The sequence below is a fragment of the Leptodactylus fuscus genome, chromosome 6, assembly GCF_031893055.1.
Source record: "Leptodactylus fuscus isolate aLepFus1 chromosome 6, aLepFus1.hap2, whole genome shotgun sequence".
Classification (NCBI taxonomy): Eukaryota; Metazoa; Chordata; class Amphibia; order Anura; family Leptodactylidae; genus Leptodactylus; species Leptodactylus fuscus.
In genome coordinates, this window is record NC_134270.1 from 42,092,672 (window position 1) to 42,114,563 (window position 21,892).

The 21,892-nt window shown below is 43.1% G+C and overlaps 1 protein-coding gene across 11 annotated transcripts in view; it reads left to right on the forward strand.

Moving 5' to 3' along the window:
* The window catches only part of CHD5 (chromodomain helicase DNA binding protein 5), a 133,781-nt gene that overhangs the window by 94,745 nt on the left and 17,144 nt on the right, over positions 1-21,892 (forward strand). For 4 of the 11 annotated variants that reach the window (XM_075279768.1, XM_075279777.1, XM_075279778.1 and 1 more), the window contains exons 24-34: positions 870-908; positions 4,436-4,608; positions 7,160-7,337; positions 9,033-9,125; positions 9,504-9,592; positions 11,691-11,824; positions 14,383-14,527; positions 16,758-16,917; positions 17,475-17,551; positions 19,246-19,372; positions 21,553-21,639. In XM_075279768.1, the coding sequence (XP_075135869.1) occupies positions 870-908; positions 4,436-4,608; positions 7,160-7,337; positions 9,033-9,125; positions 9,504-9,592; positions 11,691-11,824; positions 14,383-14,527; positions 16,758-16,917; positions 17,475-17,551; positions 19,246-19,372; positions 21,553-21,639 (1,302 nt within the window). The remainder of the gene's footprint in view (positions 1-869; positions 909-4,435; positions 4,609-7,159; positions 7,338-9,032; positions 9,126-9,503; positions 9,593-11,690; positions 11,825-14,382; positions 14,528-16,757; positions 16,918-17,474; positions 17,552-19,245; positions 19,373-21,552; positions 21,640-21,892) is intronic. The other 7 variants (XM_075279771.1, XM_075279772.1, XM_075279769.1 and 4 more) reach the window with 7 other exon arrangements.

Below are 21,892 nucleotides of genomic sequence, written 5' to 3' on the forward strand. Positions count from 1 at the left end.
ATGTATTGATCAGGGATGTAGAAGGGTCTTGTATGACCGGACGTCACAACTGATTTTGTTCTTAACATGTAGTTTACCCAACTTCTTATTCGGCCACATATTAACACCCGTATTAAGGTCAAAAGACCCAGACTCTTATTGATTTGTGTGAACTGCGTTTATTATTTGCTATTTAAAGGACCCGTTTGGTCGAAAACTGGGGTCAGCCATCTTTTTTTGATGGGGTGACAATTTTCTTTGATGTCCCCTGGTCTAAAAACTGCCCCCCTCCACCGATTGGTAGGCATCACCTTTGATTTGACTGGACAGTCACGCTCTGGTAAATTATAACCGTATGTATCATTTCAGGCTACGTGCACATGACCGTAACACTTGAATGGCACCCGACAGACAGCGATTGCACCAGCTCAATATATTGAGTTTCGGTCCAACAACTCCCCCCCCCCCCCCCCAAATCCCTAAAAACTGTTGATGTGTGTATGAGACTATAGAAATGTATCCATTATTATGGATCCACAATAACAGATAGCATATGGACCAGAAAATGTAGTTGTGTGCATGGGGCCTTATTAATTTCAGCAAGATACATTTTAGCTTTAAGGCTCAGCCCATCTTATATTACCAAATTCTGAAAACCGTTAGTAAACTCACTGTTCCCACTATGTATTTCTAGGTTTATATTAGCATCACATCTCTGTTGCTCAGGTCTATATAAAGTTATTTTTATGTAGTTTTAAGTTGCAAGTTCTGGATAAAATCAGTTGTGATGCTCGCCATACAGCGTCTGTATGATATGGCGCGTTGTACGGGATTGCCTAACTCTCCCCTTTTTATTGATGTTTTTGTGTCTTCCCTCCTTTTCACTGCAGACCATCACTGTGGCAACTTAACAATATGCAAGAAAACTGGTGAGCGGCTGTGTAGTTGGTGGCTGGTCTGTAGTGTCACCTTCCCTTTAAAATGCCGGCATATATATTGCTTTAAAAAAGGCTAAATTTCACATAGAGGCAAATCACGGTTAAAGTTCCCAGTTCCCAGTGATGTTATCAGACACTTCAATGTATTGTGTACAGTACACAACAAATAAAGGAAGAAGGAGGCTTTCACAGCATTGCAGAGTATTTCAGGGGATAAGCCTTATGACCTGTCCCCTCACGTGATTCTGCCAGTGAAGATAGGGGGCAGTGCTGTGTATTGCTGAAACAAGGAAGGATTACAGCAATAGGTCATAGGATGATTAGGCAGAAAGGAGGCCTCCAAGGTGCCCAGATTATTTTAGGGCCTGAGTGGGAGGCAGTGGGGGACCTGTCTATGCATAGGATGGTGTTAGTGATGGCATGGCTGCTTATAGATGATGTGAGGAGGAGAATGAAGATAATTGGAGATTGGATGATAAGAGCAGAAGCAGAGCCTCCCAGCAGCACAGATTATTTCAGCACATGAGTGTGAGGCAGTGACCTGTCTACACATGTGATAACGTTAGAGAGAACAAGGCTGTATGTGACAGAATGTAAGGAGAAGAATATAGACAAGTGAACGATGACACAAAGTTAGAGTCTCCAGCAAGTATAAGGAAAATGTTCGTTCTTGTACCGTGTTAGCCAGTGGGTTGGAAATATAAAAAAAAAAAAAAAACTTGATAGTCTTCAGTAGTTGATACCTTTTTGATGGCTAACTCATAATGATGACAGATTACGACGTTTCGGACATGAAAGTTTTGGTTTTGGGAGGGAATTTCAGATCAAAGAGAGAACGAGGCATTCATGAGTGTAAATTTATGACCCTGCTTCAAACACTGTAGAGGGGGTTAAATTTGTCACATGGTTTTATGTCACTTTACAGAAACCTGTGAACTGATAAGGACCTGTAAGTGTTTATATTTTTTCTACCAATTACTAACAACCCACCCCCACCACTTCCTCCTGGAATTGCATCCTTATGTGCCGTCTTTGTATATAAATATGCATCCTTCAGAAATGTTTTAAATTTACTTGAGAAAGGAGCCGAAGCGTTCTGAAACGTCGTAATTTGTCATCATTATGAGTTAGCCATTAAAAAGGTATCAACTAATGAAGACTATCAAGCTTTTTTGTTTTTTTTTCTATTTTCAGTCTCCAGCAACACAGAGTATTGTCAGCTGTGCTCTCATGAAAGATGTGATGTTTGATGTGAGGATACCCAGAGCTCTGATCTAAGCATCATCCAGTCTGTCTTTGATTACACAAAGATTCAGAAGGATTTGACCAATCCTACATCCACAGAAGATCTGTGCTTCGTTCTCCAAGGTGCTTGGAACAACCTCTTGCCGAGTTCCTTCAAACACTGTGTGCGAGTTTACCAAATAAAACGCACCCTTTGCCGTTGAATTGGCATCAGTTCTTCTGGGTACACCTGTACATACCATAGTTTTTTTCAAAGGGATCGTATCATTCAAACTCATTTTTTTCTCGCTAACACATAGGAATAGCCTTAAGAAAGGCTATTCTTCTTCTACCTTTCGTTGTCTTCTCCGCGCCGCCATTTGCTTGAAATCCTGGCTTTTGATAGTATGCACATGTGGGCGGCCATTTTTTTGTGGCAGCTTACACGAGCACGCGCAGTACTCTCTGGACTCCATAAAAATACAGTAGCATATTGTGCATGCTCGCATAAGCGGCCACAAAAAAATGGCCGTCCACATGTGAGGTCGGCTCGGCCCACTAGCAGAGCCGACTTGCGCATGCGTTGAATTTTGAATCCCCGCGTGCCGGAAGAAGACGCGTGAAGATGCCGTTGCAGAAGAAGATGGAGGCGGCGCTGGAGAGAGTTCTCTCACAGCATTGGGGACGCCCCCTGTGCTGTTTGAGTGCTGTGGCCTACCCCAGTGCTGCGAAAGAATACATTTGCATACTGACAAAAAACGGGATTTCAAGTGAACGGCAGCGCGGAGAACACATCGAAAGGTAGGAGAAGAATAGCCTTTCTTAAGGCTATTCCGACATGTTAGTGAGAAAAAAATAAGTTTGAATGATACGATCTTGGCAAACATCTTAGAGAACTAACCACAGATCTTCTATTGCTGTAGATTTGGACAAATCCTTCTGTCTCTTCTTCAATCCCCAGACAGACTTGAGGTCACGGTTTTGTGTATCATCACTTCCAGGATTCTTCCTCCAAAGGGCGGTCACACCAAATAATAATGTGATTTCGATTTTCCTTTTGTTCACTCACTTCATTTTGACAAAAATCAACTATTAACACTTTTATTTCTTGAAACACCTGCTTAAAATTTTTGCACAGTATTGTATCTGCGTGGTAACAGACAGTCTGCAGTCATACTTTCGTCCTTCAGTTCCCAAACTTTCTGATAACATAAAGTAGGTCGCCAAGAAGAAGGTGCATGAGACCCCTGGGTGGTCACTCCTGGGGACCTGGTGCTAGACAACTTCTGACACTTTTTTGGGTGCGGCCTAGTAAGCTGAGAACCTACAGAGATTGTTCAGTAGAAATGGGTGACCACAATAGGATACTCAGGTCTTACTGAAGTTTCCCGTTCTTAGCATACACATGGAGTACAATAACTTGCGGTCTGTATGCCCTATGTGAATTTTAAGTGTTGCTATTTTCCGCCGCTGCAAATACAACACAAGCTTTGTCACTACCATGTTTCGTTCTGTAATCTCCGTGGCTGTTTGGGACGCTAACTCATCCGCACCATGGGTGTGACCTCATTACGTCTGGATGCGGCTGTTTATTTCATGCTATTTTGTGTATCTCTACGTGTTCTGCTGCTATAATTAAAGGTGATGTCCACAATAGATCAGATTTATACCCAATCCGGAAAAACATGTTTTAGATTCTTTACTGGCAAAAAAAATGTCACATGTTAAATTATCCAGATCTTTTTCATAAGCCCATCTACTCTCTGACGGCTATTCCTGTCTGGTTTTGTATCGGGAAGTTATTTTTAAAAGGCAACTCCATTTGGATATAAATATTTAGCTCGGTTGTCACCAGCCGAATGGAACTGGAAAATTGCAACCACTTTTGTAGGCCAGAAATCTTCCAGAGCTGTTGTCACACCCATACTCTTCTCACCCCTTGCTTCTCTTAGCATATCATACAGATTAAAACCTTCAGTAGGGGGCGACCAAGAGCACAATTTCGGAATATTTTTTATAACCAGTGGTAGTAATACCCACTGTGACTGGAGTGGCCCTCTTTGGTCATTGTAGGTGGACATCCCCTTATCTGTGTCTTGCAACAGTATGATTTTGGCTTCCATAAAACCTGCGGTTTATCCTGGAATTCTGAACCAGAACTAACCATCCTTTGAATTCCAGGTCTTGTTGGCTACAACTCCCATTATCATGTTCTGTTTGCAGTCTGGTTATTGCAGCCCTTATCTGCTGGTAACATTTATCTGGTGGTAACATTTCTGTATTGAATATTGCAGGGGACAATAAAGACGTCGAAGACAGCAGTGTCATCCATTACGATGATGCTGCCATCTCAAAACTTCTGGATAGAAATCAAGACGCCACTGAGGACACAGAAATCCAGAACATGAATGAATACTTGAGTTCTTTCAAAGTGGCTCAGTATGTTGTGCGAGAAGATGATGGAGTGGTAACACTTATTTACTTACTTTTATAGAGTAAAGCCATATAGAATTATAAACTTCTGCAATTTTTTTTATATACTTCAATCAATAGACATTAAATGACAAATGCGGACGGAGCTCCAACCCTGTCTGTATTCACCAACATATTACGTCATTTTTTTATTTACTTTTCTGACAGAGGTGGGTCTGAATTATTAAGATGAACTGTCCTCTTAATAAATCAGTCACACATCTATGCAACAGAATGGAAATCTATGCCAGTCAGGAATGGGTGTGCACTTCCTATATAACTCACATCAGTTTTGTGGCGCGACTAAGGGTTGGTTCACATCTGCTTTTGTTTGTTTTAAAACTATTTTTATTAAGAAGTACAGAGCACTAGATTGCATGACCATTCAGCAAACAAAAAATATAAGGTACAATGCACAACTTTCGTTTTGTTTTACAATGCAAATAAACATATCTGAACATAACAATGGAAGCGTATGGGATGGGGCGGAGAAGGGAAGGGTAGAGGGGGTGGGAGGGAGAGAGACAAAACCGGGGGGGGGGGGGGAACAAACCAATACAAAGGTATGGGCAGGGAAACATCGAGGCAAGAGAAATGAGAAATGAAGAGCGGTAAGCACATCAAGGTTGTAAGAGAAGAAAGGAAGATGTATCTCTCAATGGCTGTGTTAAAGGCGGTAACGAAAGTTGTTTCAATGTGAAGTGCCGAGGCTTGGGTGCTGATTCGAAAGCAAATAGCGTACCAAGATCGTGTCTCTTGCTGCTAACCAGGGAGACCAGGTCTTGAGGTATGCTGGTCTTGACAAAGTGTTCCAGTGAGCTAGCTCCTCCAGTCTACATATTTCTGAGGCTTTTAGGACCCAGTGAGTGAATGATGGGGGTGAAGTGTCTTTCCAGTACAGGGGTATGAGGAGCTTCGCAGCAGCTAATAGGTGCGTCACCAGATCCCCCCTTTTAGGAAGGAAGGTGTCATGGGGCAACCAGAGAAGGACATGTTCAGGAGCTCGGGGGAGGGTGGTTGAACAGATCTTATCTATTGCATCTTACACCGCGGTCCAATATGGTTGTATAAGGGGGCAGTGCCACCATATGTGTGCAAGATCCCCGATTCCAGATGAGCATCTCCAACATGTGTCAGGAACAGTAGAGTCAATGGAGTGGAGCCAGGAAGGGGTCTTGTACCAGCGCGTGGCCAGTTTGTACGAGTTTTCCTGTATCCGGACACATCTGGAGAAACCATGGGCGTTGGCTAGTAATTTGTTTTTGTCCTCCTGCGTCAGCTGGATGTGTAAGTCAGATTCCCAATGAGTCAAGAATCCTGGGCTAGAATCAGCAGTGAGGGAGAGTAGGAATCGGTATAGGCGAGAACATGCACCTCTGACCTGTAGGAAGTCAGTAGAGAACGCCTCCAGCCACGAAGTGCTCTCCGCCGACTGCCACTTCGATAGATAGGATTCACAGGTGGTAGAGAAGTCTATACATTGCAAAAAATTAGTTAAGACAAGGCCTGTTTTCTGCAGAAGCCAAGATGTCGTTGGTAAAGTATCCGGCTCAAAGAAGGAGAATAGGGTGAAGTGACGGAGCCTATTCCAAAACGACGCCGAGATTTCCCGCCGTGGGTCGATTAAGTAAGGGAGAAGGTCACATCTGCTTTTGTATTCCACCCGGGGAGAGTCCGCATGGAGACCCCCTGAACGGAATACAAACGCAATTGCAAGCGCTGTGCTCTAAAAGCACACACGGAACCCATAGACTATAATGGGGTCCGTGTGCTTGCCGCGCGCTGCCCTCACGAATCATGACGACAGGAAAGTAGATTGGGAACTACTTTCCTGTCCGCACAATCCCTGTGGAGATCTGGCAGTAAGAACACGGACACCATTATAGTCTATGGGGTCCTTGTGCTTTTACTGCACAGCGCTTTGCACTTGTGTTTGGTATTCCGTTCGGGGGGGTGGGGGGGTGTCCCCATGCGGACTCCCCCGAACAAAATCCAAATGCTGATGTGAACTGGGCATTATAAGGATATGTTATACTGAGGCATTCCCGGCCCACTCCTCATACTTTAGCAAGAAAGGGCTTTGTGTCAAGGATGTTCCACATTATCACCAATCTACACTGAAAACTGGAGAACATAACATAATAAATTCCCCCATTGTCTTAATGGCTGCGTAGTTTTGCACTTAAACAGCAGTGTAGCTATTCAAGGTTGTGCTATGCATCTGTGTAATGTTGGTCTAATTTTTACCCTCTGAGTGTACCCATTGAATGTGTCCATTCAATGACAGCAAACAGAGATCAGAAATTCAGAAAAAGCAGTAGGCCAATTAAAATAACTTACTGTATTGCCTAGCAGTTAGGAAGTCTATACAGAGGTTTCCTAATAATAATTTCCATAAAAAGCTGATGACAACCCATACAGTCGCCATTAGGGGTTGCTACCCTACATGATTCATAACCCTAGTGCTTTGTGTATTCAGCTATGTTTGCTGGTCAGGCATGGTACTGGGTGGCCCCTTATTGTGCTGTTATCTTACTTACCCTTAGGAGGAGGTTGAACGGGAAATTATAAAACAAGAAGAGAATGTAGATCCTGATTATTGGGAGAAGCTCCTTCGCCATCATTATGAACAGCAGCAAGAAGACCTCGCCCGAAACCTTGGAAAAGGAAAAAGAATCCGCAAGCAAGTCAACTACAATGATGCGTCACAGGAGGACCAAGGTGGTGAAAATAATGACTTACTAGTCACAATGCTCTTCTTCTTTATTCACATTCAGATCATCCGCTGGTTTTCTCTCCAAGCTCAGGCTGTACGTCCTCACACCACATTGCAACTTGTTGCTGACACAAAGAGGCAGATTAACCCTAGGGGAGTTCACACGGAGTAACGTGCCGCGTGACCTGGCATGTATATGTCGTGTGAGATTTTGAGCGCCGTATATGCTCCCATTGATTTCAATGGGAGTTAGTCTCGTATACGCCGCGTTATTTTGCGGCAGTGATTATGCGGTCGCAAAATAAAGTGGCGTATACAATCCCGGCTCCCATTGAAATCGATGGGAGCGTTTACGGCGCTCAAAGTCTCACACGCTGTATATGTGCCACATCACGCGGCACGTTACTCCGTGTGAACTCCCCCTAATACTGTATAACTTTTAGACAGTGCAAAATTGGATTAGACAGTCTTACGCCGGGGCTCAACCTAGCGTAAACGCCAAAGCAAAAAACGCAGCATTTTACAGTCCCTTGAAAGTGCATATGATTCTAGCTAATCCCATCCACACATGGCAGAAAAGAATCCACAGTGGAAATGGTGAAATTTGAAAAATGCTCTTGTTTTTGTAAATTGAAGCATATTATATATACCTACAGAAACGCTGTTGGTTTCCGCATAAGTATAATGGAAGCAGAAAGTGCACAGAGGAAAACTTTGCAAACTTTCTGTGAAAGGTATGGTGGGAAAAAAACCCGCCATGTTTTTTTCCCCTCAGCACTTCTTGGCTCACTACCTGGGACCAGATTTTCCAGAATGTCTAAAGCTGTTTGAAAATCTGGTGTATTTTTACCTTGTCTAGTCTAACGTTACACCACTTATCCAGAATTTTGGTGCAGAGTGTAGATCTTTATTTATATATAGAGTGTTGTCCTGGCTATAACTGCAGCCTGTCTGTAATGGTTCCGCCTCTTGTATCCTTCATGCACCTATAGAAATGATGCCAGTGAGGAGAAAGAGAGAACTATACAGCTGCATCATTCTCTCTATGACTGGGCAGAGCGATTTAAAATGTTCTGTCTAATCTATAAGAGACAGACTGCCTGGGAACAGAGCTGGTTGGCTAGGCATTAGTAATAAAAATATCATTCTGCAGAGTCAAGGGGGCAATTTTACCAGTGTAAACACCCCCATTCCAAAGACATACAAACCATATGAGCAGCCCCTTTTGCCGCTGATGGAGTCACATTATTTCTATACTATTGGTAGGGATCAGAGGGTCATTCTGCCTTTCTATAAAGAATGGAGACAGGTGGAGTGCAAGGCCTTGCTTTACATGGAGTGTGTCATGGCAGCACAAATCAGGACCTGAATTATGGGGCCCAAATGTATTTTTTTGTTGTGGGGCTCTTCACTCTGCACTGCAGGAGAGTAAATATGAGCTTATCTTTTCTCCATGGTATCCGGTTATTGAAACCCAAGGCCCCCAGCTGATAATGATCTCCCCATCAAACCTATAGTCCCACGTAGCGATCTCCCTATCATCCTCGCCCTGCCAGCCATCTTGGATTGATTGGCAGCCACACTAACAGCGAGAATCAAATAAATCAGATTGTAGGAAATCTCTCCTGAAAATTAGTACTTGTGGCCTTCTTTACCCAGATTTTTGAATTTTGTTACAGTTTTTCATAATTTATATCATTTAGAATGGCAAGATGAACTTTCTGACAACCAATCAGAATATTCCATTGGCTCAGAGGATGAAGATGAAGACTTTGAAGAGAAGCCTGAAGGTCAGAGTGAGTTAAACTTTTTCCTTATGGATCAGCTATTGGAGAGTAAACCCAACAGGAAAAGGTGTGATTAATGGGTGGCAACCTGTTGTTCCAATGTTGGGTTGAGTGCTCCAAGATCTGTGAGACAGTCCAGCATGGTTTCATGTCATCTGATCTGTAGGTGCTGCATTGTATTACTAGAGCAGCCTAAAATTGACACTGCTATACAGGCCTTACCTGTCAGAATTGTCAAAAGTCAGAATTAATTTACTTTTTCCAGGCCCAAAGGACAGAACGCTTGAGTCTGGCCTTGACCATTAGCTCACAGCGTCTACAAAAATGTTGTAATTCTAGATAAGCTTTTGGAAAAGAAACTGACTCATATGTATATAATTTCCATAGGTGGAAGGAGGCAATCTCGCAGACAACTGAAAAGCGACAGAGACAAGCCTCTTCCTCCTCTTCTTGCTCGGGTTGGAGGGAACATTGAGGTACATGTGTAACAGGGCATTGGGGGGGTGTACGACTTAACATTTTCTTTGATTTGTCTACATGTTATGAGGCTGGAAAACTGTTTCACTAAAAAAAAATTTCAGGCTGTTTTACATCTTGTAGAACCTTAGATATTTGGTGCTCACACATACTGTAGTTTTATCATCTTGACCTAATTCCTTAAAGGGATCCTATCATTGGATACCCTTTTTTTTCTGACTAACACGTAGGAATAGCCTTAAGAAAGGCTATTCTTCTCCTACCTTTATATGTCTTCTCTGCGCCACTGTTTGGTAGAAATCCAAGTTTTCATCGGTATGCAAATGAGTTCTCAAATGAGTTCTTGGCCTCAGTCGGGTCTGCCTGTTCTCTCGCAGCATTGGGAACGCCCCTAGTGCTGTTGAGCGCTGGGGACCGCCCCCAGTGCTGCGAGAGAACTCATTTGCATACCGAAGAAAACCCGGATTTCTACTGAACTGCGGCGCGGAGAAGACATCTAAAGGTAGGAGAAGAATAGCCTTTCTTAAGGCTATTCCTATGCATTAGAAAAAAATGGTATCCAATGATAGGATCCCTTTAAAGTGTATGTCCCATATGAACACCACTGTACAGGTCAAGTTAAATTAATTTTTATAAGAAATGTTGTAACTTTACAAATACATGACATTACTTATCTTGGGCTGATCCTGGATTTCAGTCTGTATTAATCTCCGGAGCTGCACTCACAGTTGTTCAGTGTTCTGAGCTGATATCTCTCAGCATTGCCTGCTTGTCTGATGTCAGCAAAGAGATTTGCATTGTAAGAAGTGCCGTCTTTTTACTAAGCTCTGTAACAGAAATCTGTGGATTAGCAGAAGAAATAGTATAGGATCTTTGCTAATCTGTTAGGGTTATGTCTGATGACAAGCTTGCTGACAGTTTCCATTGACAGTGCTGGAGTTATGAATGTAGCTTTGGGATATAATTTAGGCTATGTAGGATTAGTACAAGTAATGTAATGTATGTGCACGGGTGACTCCAACAGACAAATAGTGAATGCAGCTCTGGAGTAGAATACAGGATATAGTTTAGGATATAGAATGTAATATACAAAAATAGAAGGTGACTCCACCAGCAGAATAGTGAGTGCAGCTCTGGAGTAGAGCATATAGGTTGTAGCCTGGGTTCAGTATAAGGTAAATAATGTAATGACCGTAACCACACCAGCAGAATAGTGAGGGCCACCATGGTGGGGTAACACAGGAGATCTCAGGATCAGTACATGATAAGTAATGTAATATAACTCTGTGAATGTCCTTGAGCGGGCCAGCCAGAGCCCTGACTTTATTCTAATTGGATATCTCTGAAGAGACTTGAACATGGCGGTCCACTGACCTTATTCAACCTAACAACTTGAGAGGATCTGCAGAGAACAATGGCAGAAAAGCTCCATATTCAGGGGTGCAAAATTGTGGCATCATACTCCAGAAGACTGGAGAAAGTAATTGCTGCCAAAGTGCTAACTAAGTACTGAGTAAGTGGTCTGAATACTTAAAGTGTTTTCCAGGGATTAGTACTTGAATTATCGTACCCATCTCTGGCTTTTGCATACAATGGACCAGGGGGTTCTGGCCATGTCACGACCTTTGGGCCAGGTGACCTGAAGTGGTATTCAGCCTCTCGGGTCTCTCTACCCCCTGTCTCACAAGTAATTAATTGCGCTATGAGAACTGGCTGACTAGTTAAGCCAAGCCCCATAGCATACCGTAGGTAATTAATTTCGTGTGAGATCGGTGGAGGAGGGAGCGGGGTGACCCAGGAATGCTGAATGCCGCTTCAGATCATGCGACACAGGGGTCATTATGTGTCTAGAACCCTCGAGTCCATCTTCTGCAATAACCTGGCACAGGTAAGTAAATTACCAATACCTGGACAATATCTTTAAGTCAATGCAATATTTTAGTTTTTCCTTTTCAATAAATCAGCAAAGATTTCTAACGCATTGTATCACATTGTATATAAATTCTCACACTATGATGGACATGTTCTTAATTCAACCAGATCAACCAAAATCTTTGACCATGGTCAATAATAACATTTCTTGGTTGTTGTTTCAAGGTTCTTGGGTTTAATGCTCGACAACGTAAGGCCTTCTTAAACGCCATAATGAGATGGGGAATGCCCCCACAGGATGCCTTTAATTCACATTGGCTTGTCCGGGATCTCCGAGGAAAAAGCGAGAAAGAATTTAGGTATGGTAATTATTGTCAGTGAGTCACGAGTTATGTCATTATTTGTATGTAATTTTTTTTCTTTAAGTACATTAGGAAAAAGGGACATTAGTGTAAACTTAGGCCAGGGCCCCACATAGTGAGAATGTCACAATTTGACCGCGGCAGAAATGCTGCGGCGAAAACTGCAACGTTTTACAGTAACTGCAGTAAAGTGGATGGGATTCTGACTATTCCCATCACCACATTGCAGAAAAATATCCGTAGCGGAAATATGTCAATTTTAAAAAAAAAGTAGCATTTTTGTAAATTGCAGCATGTGAATTATACCTGTGGAAACACCAGCATTTTCCATATAGCTATAATAGCAACAGAAAGTCCGCAGAGGAAAACTCTGCAGACTTTCTGTGGGAAAAATCGTTATGCGTTTCCGCGCTCTTTTGCTGCAGCTCGCTATGTGCGACCGTAGCCTTGGCTCAGTGGTTAGCACTTCAGCCTTGCAGCGCTGGAGTCCTGGGTTCGAATCCTGACAGGAACAACATCTGTAAGGAGTTTGTATGTTCTTCCTGTATTTGCGTGGATTTCCATCCCATATTCCAAAGACATACTGATAGGGAAAAATTTACATTGTAGTCCCTATATGGGGCTCACAATCTACATTGAAAAAAAAAAAGAAGACTCTCTTTGTACTTACTTTCACCAGGGGTTTAAAAGCACTTTACCTAGGGATTCTGGGCTGGTTCCAGTACTGGGTCATGTGACAGGAATCAGCATCTGGCCCACAAATTGCTCCGTCTCTGACCTCATCTCCTATGTTCACAGACAAGGAGATGGAGCCCAGAACCACTAGGTACAGGGGATAAAATCCTCTGGACCAGACATTACCTCTCTACTAGCCAGAGTTCCAGATTGTTTAGCAGCCGTAGCCTCCTTCCTCTCCTCCCGCTTTCTCAAACTCAATATGGAGAAAACGGAGTTCATCATCTTCGCCCGACCCCGTATGGCCCCTCCACCTGACCCATCTATCAAAGTTAATGGAACCACACTTACCCCTGTCCCATGGGACCAATGCCTTGGGATAACCATGGACTCCGACCTATCCTTCAAGTCACACGTTCAAACCCTCACCACTTCCTGCCGCCTCCAAATCAAGAACATCCATCAAATTCACTCCTTCTTCACCCCTGAAACCACTAAGATGCTAGTCCATGCCCTCATAATCTCCCGCTTAGACTACTGCAACACCCTTCTCCATGGACTCCCAGCAAACACCCTTGCCCCCCCTCCAGTCCACCTTAAACTGCGCTGCTTGCTTTTAATTCACCTCTCCCCCCTGATCTTCATCGGCTGCTCCCCTCTGCCAGTCCCTCCACTGGCTACCCATAGCCCAGCAAATTGAATTCAAGCTACTAACATTAACATACAAAGCCATCCACAACCTGTCCCCTCCATATATCTCTGACCTAATCTCTCACTACCTGCCCACACGTAACCTCAGATCCTCCAATGACCTCCTACTCCGCTCTGCTCTCATCCGCTCCTCACACAACCGTCTCCAAGATTTCTCCCGTGCATCCCCCATACTCTGGAACTCCTTACCAAGACACATAAGACTGACCCCCACAATCACAGGCTTCAAGAAAACCCTGAAGACTCACCTATTCAGGAAGGCCTACAACCTCCAATAACACTATCACCACACCCCCATCTGTACAGTCTCCCCCTCTCCTTCTGTCTCTACCCCCTTCCCTCATAGATTGTAAGCCCTCGCGGGCAGGGCCCTCTACCCCACTGTGCCAGCCGATCACTGTTAGTATGATATGTACCTGTATATTTTGTGAATTGTATGTAACCCCCAAATGTAAAGCACCATGGAATTAATGGTTAACTTTTAACCTGATGTAAGCGGCTTTCACTTCACTGATCATCACTAGAGGGCAGCAAAGTTCATTGGTCATTCTGTATACTAGGTCTGCGCTCTTCATCATTCACCTAAACTGTGTGCTACATCTGAAGTTCCATGCCATTGACATTTTAAAGCGTTTCTTTATTAATCCCAACCTAGAATTGTCTCCAGCATCTTAGCGTTCAGCGATTATCACTTGTATCATATACAGTAACAGTGACATTTGTAGCAACTAGGATTTAGGGGAATGATCTAGTTTTAGGGAGCGCAGTGGAAGTAGCTGCACTTGGCCTCTCTGCTGCCGGTTGCTGCCCTGTGTGGTACCTTCTGTAGGTGCCCGCTTAAAACTTTTAGGCTCTAACATCAAAATCTATATCAGCTCCCCCCCCCCCCCCCAGTACAATGTATCTTTTACAGCCCTTGTCTTCTAACGTTTGGAAAGGTACGATGTATGGGTCCAACAAGGTTCCTGAACCTGAGGGCGACTTCATTCTCTGCACCCCTCAAGTTATGCCGCTGTACTCTCCATATGATGTACTTTCATACATGGTCAAATTACCAAAACCAAATACAATTCCATCTGCATATACTGCAGTGTGTTTAAGTAACAGTGCCATGTAAATATCGAAATATAGGGTCTGAAGGAAATATTTACATTGAATCTTTTGTGCAGGGCATATGTCTCTTTATTTATGAGACACCTTTGTGAACCGGGAGCGGACGGGGCTGAAACATTTGCTGATGGTGTTCCTAGAGAAGGGCTTTCTCGGCAACATGTCCTCACCAGAATTGGAGTCATGTCACTAGTTCGAAAGAAGGTGGGTGAGTAAATGTTTGCACTAGAAATCAAGGTACGTTGATTCTCAGAAAGGTAACCACTACACTGTATGTACCTGGTGGTATCAAGTTATAGGCCTTATATTAACACACACACATACATATGTGTATACAGATATATATGTATATCATATTTATCATGTATATTCGGAGAGAAGTATTGGTCCCCATCTCTTAATCACTGAATTTACGTATTTCATTCAGTCCTATTGTCACAGGTATATAGCACCTAGGATGTAGCCATGTAGTTTGCCCTTACAAATAGCTGTGAAAGAATGGGTTGCACTAAAGAGCTCACTGAATTCCAGTGTGGTACTGTAAGGTACCATAAAGTTATAGAGTGGGGTCGCCAAATACAAAGGTGTATAATGCTTAAAAATTACCAAAGGTAAAACTGCAGAGGACGAGCCAACTCTGGCAATAACACCAGCACAAATACTCTGCCCTGCCAGGAGATTCCTAGCTTGAGTTTCCATCTTAATGCAAGCATTATATCACCAAGCACAATGCCAAGTATTGAATATAGTTGTGTAAAGCACAGTACTGCCACTGGACTCTGGAGCAGAGGAAATGTTCTGTGGAGTGGCAAATCTTGCTTTTCTATTAGATGAATGATTCTGGTTTCAGTGACTACCAGGAGAACGTTACCTGTCTGACTAGGTTGTGACAACTGTAACGTTTAGAGGAGGAGGGATAATGCTATGGGTTTGGCTGAGGCCTCATAATTCCAGTGAAGGTAAATTTTGATGATATGCTATGTCAAGAGCATTTGAGCAATTGTATCCTTCAAATCGTATGGGAATAGTTTGGTGAAGACCCTTTTCTTTTCCAGCATGCCTGCACCCCAGTGCACAAAGTAAGATCTATAATGGCACAGTTGGATGTGGAGTTGATGAAGAATTTGACTGACCTACCCACAGCCCTGACCTCAACCCCCCCCCTCCTCCAAAAACATCTTTGGGATGAACCAGAATGGAGATTGTGAGCCCAGGCCCTTTTGTCCGAAGTCAGTGTATGACCTCCCAATTGACAAATTATGGATGAATGGACAAAAACTCCCACAGACACACTCCAAAATGTGTAATTTATTAAAAATTTGTCACTAGCTTTTTAATGAGCGGTTTGGCCTATCTGTCTTGCAGTACAAGACAGATAGTTAGTCTCAAGAAACTGGACTTCAATGCACACTGAGGTAAAACTGCGCTGAGCGTCCAACGCCCTCCGAACCGAAGCAGAAACAGGCCCCAAAGGTCTTCAGCAGAGCTCCTGATGGTGGAGATGGACTTGGTTGCTTCTAAGGCCCAGAACCGCAGCCGCCCAGAGAGCGCCAAACTCACAGTACACAAGTCACAGCAGGACCAAGAAACCCGAAAACCACTCACCTGAGCAGATGTGAAAGCAGATGGATCAGGTAGCAGAAAAGGATGCAGTTGCAGGAGAACTCCAGAAGATGGCAGAAGCACAGTAGAATTGTCCTACTAGCTGGGTCGGCACCAGGAGGTCACACAGTACCAGAGGATGAGGCGTAAGCATAGTCAGACAAGCTGGGTTGATCACTGGAGGTCACATGGTACAGAAGAATGTGACGTAAGCATAGTCAGGCAAACTGGGTCAATAACTGGAGGTCACACAGTACAGAAACGCAGGTCAAGGAGAAGTGGTCTAGGAGGCAAGCAGTTTCACAACATGAGGCAAAACGGAGGTACAGAATCGGCAAGTGGAAACGTAGTAAGGAGAGCAAAGCAGATAGAGAGCAGGACATCAGAAACGCAGCGGAGCTGACAAACAAGTAAACTGAATAGCCAGCGGCATGCCAGAGCCTAAATTATATAGACTATAGCCCACCACATGACCCGCTGCCCCAGAAGTCCGCAGTCCGGTACAGGAGGAAGCCGGACCTGCATACTACTGCTGAGGTTCCAGTCCTCTGCCTGAAGAAACCGGAAGTTGCAGGCCGGGGACCACAAGAGGAGAGGGCCGGCAACCTCCGTGCACAGCTGAAGAGGTTCCGGCCCGGCTCTTAACAATACCCTAGTCATAACTATTGGGTTATATCAGCTGTGATGCTAAATGTTTTGTAGTAGTGATTAACTAAAAGCCATCAGATTATTAGTGGATATAATGGACTCTAAAGACGATCAGTGGATAGGGCTGAGCAGTATAAGATATGCGTCTCTATAAAGCACTTTATGTCCTGTTGCTTTTCTTCAGGTTCAGGAGTTCGAACAAGTCAATGGCAAGTACAGTACACCAGATATGATTCCTGAGGGTGCAGAGAGCAAGAAATGCTTTGATGTTGTTTCTTCAGATCCCACAACACCAGTTCCAGCAAGTCCAGCCCCCCTGCTGTCAGGAGCAACCCCTGTGCCAGGTACTCTTTATCATTTGTGAATTAAAGGGGATGTCCAAGATCTTTCTAGAGTGTTTGAGATATTAAGCTATCCGTGGATTAATCTGTAAGTATCTAATCGATGGGTGTCCGACACCCCTAGTGATGCCTTGAAATGCCTCAGACACAGTATGTTGCATCCTTCTTACTTCTCTACACAGGATAATGACCCTTAGAGCCCCCTTGCCACAGTAATATGCCCCTCCTCCAGAATAAATAGTCCCCCAGCTCTATAACCATGATGAATGGAAAGCATTGCCCGGTGCAAGTAGACTGTGGTCTGTGCTGTTTGCAACACAGCAAGGTGTGATGATATGACAGCGGCAGACAGCACAAAGTGAATGGTGAAGCAGAGAACTGAAGACCCTTGCTTCACCATTGTATTCAGGTGTATCTGCATCTGGACATGTGACAGGAACCCTGGACAGTAGGGCAATGTCTGAGATCCAGCACCCTACTTCAGTGCATGCTCCTAATCTGTAATTATACATAATGACGTGGAATGCCGATATAATTAAAAACCTGTTATTATTTTCTAGAAAAAGTCGAAACACAGAGTACATTGTCCGAGGAGATGGAAGCCATAGAGCAGAAGACTAAGCCTTTGGAAGTTCAGGTTAGATTATGGTCTTTTTAATGTCTCACCATCTCAGGTTCCTTCTCTCACGCTTAGTTCTGCTCCTTTACTTTACAGAGGGACATTTAAATAAAGTTTTAAAAAAATATCATAAAAAATCCATTTCTTCCTGAGAATCCCTTTTTTTCCACTACAAGTAGCAATTTACAGCCATTTGTCTGTATCCCCAGGGATGCAGAAATACAATTTTGTTTGTAATGTTATCTCATAATGTGATTTATCCATTTACAGTTGCAGCCATGTCTGGTTAATGATTTGATGGGGTATCATTGTGTAAATAAATTACATTAGATTATCTGGGTGTATGAATCCCCATCCATTAAGTGGAATATTCTCTCCTGTGGTTTTAGAGCTTGTTGTGGTTTTTAAATGGCAGTATATAGTACGTGTGGAATTTCTGCGCTCATTTTTTTTTTTTTTTACCATTGAGTGCATACATAATATTCGCAAAATTAAAAAACATATGGTTAAACAGAATTTTAATTTTTAAAAGGGTTTTCCCATGAACATCACCATATATAGATTTGTAGATATTTAGAAGTTAAACATTTTTGCAAATTTAAATAATTAAAAATTTTGCAAAGTTTAAAAGGGATTCTATCATTAGAATCCTTTTTCTCAAACCTACCACGTCGGATTAGCCGTAAGAAAGGCTATTCTTCCCTACCTTTGGATGTCTTCTCCGCACCGCTTTGGTGATATTCATGCTTTTCACTGTATGCAAATGAGTCTCCAGACAGCACTGGGGGAGATCACCCTGCACTCAAACAGCACTGGGGGCATCCCCTGTGATGCCTGCAGACTCTCCAGTGACGCCCTCCATCTTCTTCTCGAGACCGCCTCTTTTCCGTGTCTTCAACAGAAAGCACCGACTGCGCTTTTGCACCAGCCATTTTCCTATAGCCTCTTACACGATTGTCCATTTGGCCACAGGAAAATGGCCTCCGCACATGTGCAGTCGGAACGTTTGGTTGAAGACGTGGAGAAGAGATGGTCTCGAGAAGAAGATGGAGGGCGTCGCTGGAGAGTGTGCAGGCAGCACAGGGAACGCCCCCAGTGCTCTCTGGAGACTCATTTGCATACAGTGAAAACCGGGAATATCACCGGAATGGCGGTGCAGAGATGACATCTAAAGGTAGGGGAAGAATAGCCGTTCTTGAGGCTATTCCGAGGTGGTAGGCCTGAAAAAAAAAGTTTTTTTAATGATAGAATCTCTTTAAAGATTTTTCTCTAGTGATAACAATCCCTTGTCTTGATGAATGCAGGAACTTTCTGTGGTCTTGGACTTGTCAAAAACTCAGCCATGATTTCTTTGTTAAGGCTGGATTATTTTCTCACCTGTGCACTGTCCTCGGCTGTTAACCCCACCCAGCTGAGTTTCCAACAAGCACCAGTTCAAAATTTCTTCATTCATTGTTGGATCCATTAGCAACCAATCAAGAAAAACTAAAATGATTAGAAAATAACTTGTAATTTTTTTAAAAAATACTTTATAAGTACATAAATGGTTAACTTTTAATTTTAAATTTTTTTAGATGTTTTAATGTTCGTGGGAAAACCCCTTTAGCCCGGGGTCTCACATTGCAAAATTTGCACCAATAAGACACATTCTGAGCAGAGAGAAAAGTGGCATTTTTCTTCTAAAGCCTGATGAAAACTCTTTTTACTTGTAGTCTTTAACCAAAGTGGAAAAGGAAGATGTTGAGGAAAAATTAGAATGTCAAGAATTCAAAGAAAAGCAAAAAAAGGAGTCTGGAGAAGAGGAGGATGAGAAAGACATTGTGAACCAGAGTCCCAAAGGTAAAACATTCGCTTGCTCCCCACTACCTACTAGATGTTACTATACAAGCATATGTAATGATGGGAGGGCTTAATGTTAGTAAGTTACCTTGTAACCAGATGTATCTCCAGAAGGTCCTTTCTTCTGGTTTGGTCTGCAGGTGTCTTGATCATTTAAAGAGGATCTTTCATGGTTTGCGGCACAGGCAGTTCTATATACTGCTGGAAAGCCGACCGTGCGCTGAATTCACAGCGCACTGTTGGCTTTCCCGTTCTGTGCCCTGGGTGAAGAGCTATCGGTCACAGTACCGTAGCTCTTTACAGTCAGAAGGGCGTTCCTGACAGTCAGCCAGTCAGGAACGTCCTTCTCCACAGCAGCGCCTATTGCGCTGTACAGTGTGAGCGGGGAAGAATGGCCCCTCCCCGAGCACTGTGAGCAGAGGGAGGGGGCGTTCCTCCCCTCTAACACTGTACAGCGCGATAGGCGCTGCTATGGAGAAGGACGTTCCTGACAGACTGAATTCAGCGCACTGTCGGCTTTCCAGCAGTATATGTGCCCAAACCATGAAAGGTCCTCTTTAATGGTTTATTTATCTTTTAAAGGTTCCTTTTATCCTTTAAAGGGGTTATGCCACAAAAAATATTTTCCCCTCTATCCATAGGGTATAGATTAAATTGCTGGCAGTCCGACTTCTGAAACCCCCACAGATCCTGAGAATAGGAGATGTTTTGCCCCTGTTCTGAATGTAGGTGGAGGAGACAGACACCCTCCACTTCACCGCTTTATTCACTTCAGAGGAAGCACCAGAAATAACTGTGTGCTGGACTTTTACTATAGCTGGCGCACACATTGAATGGAGGGGTCTATCTATGTCCACTGGTATAATCACAACAGGGATAAAACCGCCGTTCTAAGGATCAGTGGTCGGACTCCCCCTAATCAGTAATTCATCGTAGATCATATCCTATAGGTGGCACTAGAAAAACAGTTCTCTGGAGGAGAGCTTTTTCCCCCCCGATAACTCTTCATGGAGTAACTGTCCCTACCACTTAAAGGGGTTGTGTAAGACTTCAAAACATGGCTGCTTTCTTCTTCTTCTCAGGAAGTGACATCGTATCTTTTGGTCACATAGCTGCAGATCAGTCCCAGTCATTTTAATTTGATGGAGATATGGCATTGCTATGTGACCATGTTTTCCAAATCCCTTTAAGTGGGTTTCACATAGTCTACCTTATGCTTGGCCATGCAATAAACCAATTTATGCTCTATATGATGTAGGGTGATTTCCATCAGTAACCAACAAATTGCTACATGCTGCCATTATTAAAGGAGAATCACCAAAACCCCATTAGGCATAAAGACTGCAGTTTGACCGCACTGCAAATCCACACATTGCAGGAAAATACATGCAGCAGAAATGTTGCGATTTCCAAAACCGTTGCATTTTCTGAAATCGGCACATGTCAATTATATCTATGAAAATTCTGGCGGCTTCCTTATAGGTGTAATAGAAGCAGAAAGCGCTGCAGGAAAAAAACACAATGCATTTCTGCTGTGGTTTTTCCTGCAGTGATCTTTGATTGCGACCCCTTTACACTGGGCCTTAGCTTGCAACTCCTTTTATTTAGTGTCCTGTTCAGTGTCAGCAAATCATGTCAGTATACTGGAAAATTGTTTTAGGAATACTGCTTAGATCGCCATCTCTAGCCACATCCTAACAAATATGAAGACTTGAACGTAGATTAAATCTCCTAGATAGACCCCAAAAGCTTATTAGAACCCTCACCCATATTTGAATCATGTTAAGATGTATATGTAATACATAATGTTATCGTATGTGAAAACCAGGTAAAACTGTTCTATGTATAAAATGGGGTATAATTCGGGATCATAAAGGAAGCTTTTGTCACCAATCAGCAGAAGAGACTGACCTCAGACAAGGTGCCCACCCATAATACAGTATCTGATGGGGTATAAATGTACAACTATATCATACCGGAATTAGAATTCCAATTTGCAGGACATTTTATACCCACGACCCTAGACCAGGCCGATGTCCTCACACATGATCTAGAAAGATCTGGTTATAAAAAAAGAAGTGAAACACAAAGATCTGGATCTTTACACATTATATTATTCATTGCAAAAATACTGTTGGGGAAAAGTTTGAAGAATATTGTAAAATTATTGTATGTTACAGCAGAAGTCCTTCAAGAAGACAAGGTCTCAGACAAGATGGGACTGAACAATGTGTCAAATAAAGTAGAGGAGAAGGAACCAAAATCAGGTACAGCTAATAATACAGAAATACCTCCACCTCTTATGTCAGTTCAATATTATTGAATCAGTCGTATTATTAAAATATATATTGAAGCAATATTATAGCTAATAATAATGTCAGTACAGAGATGTCAAGATGACTATAACTGCCCTGTTCACATCAGCATTTTGATTCCATCTGGGGAGAGGCTGCATGGGGACCTCCCTGAACGGAATACAAATGTGCTTGCAAGCGCTGTGCTGTAAAAGCACACGGACCC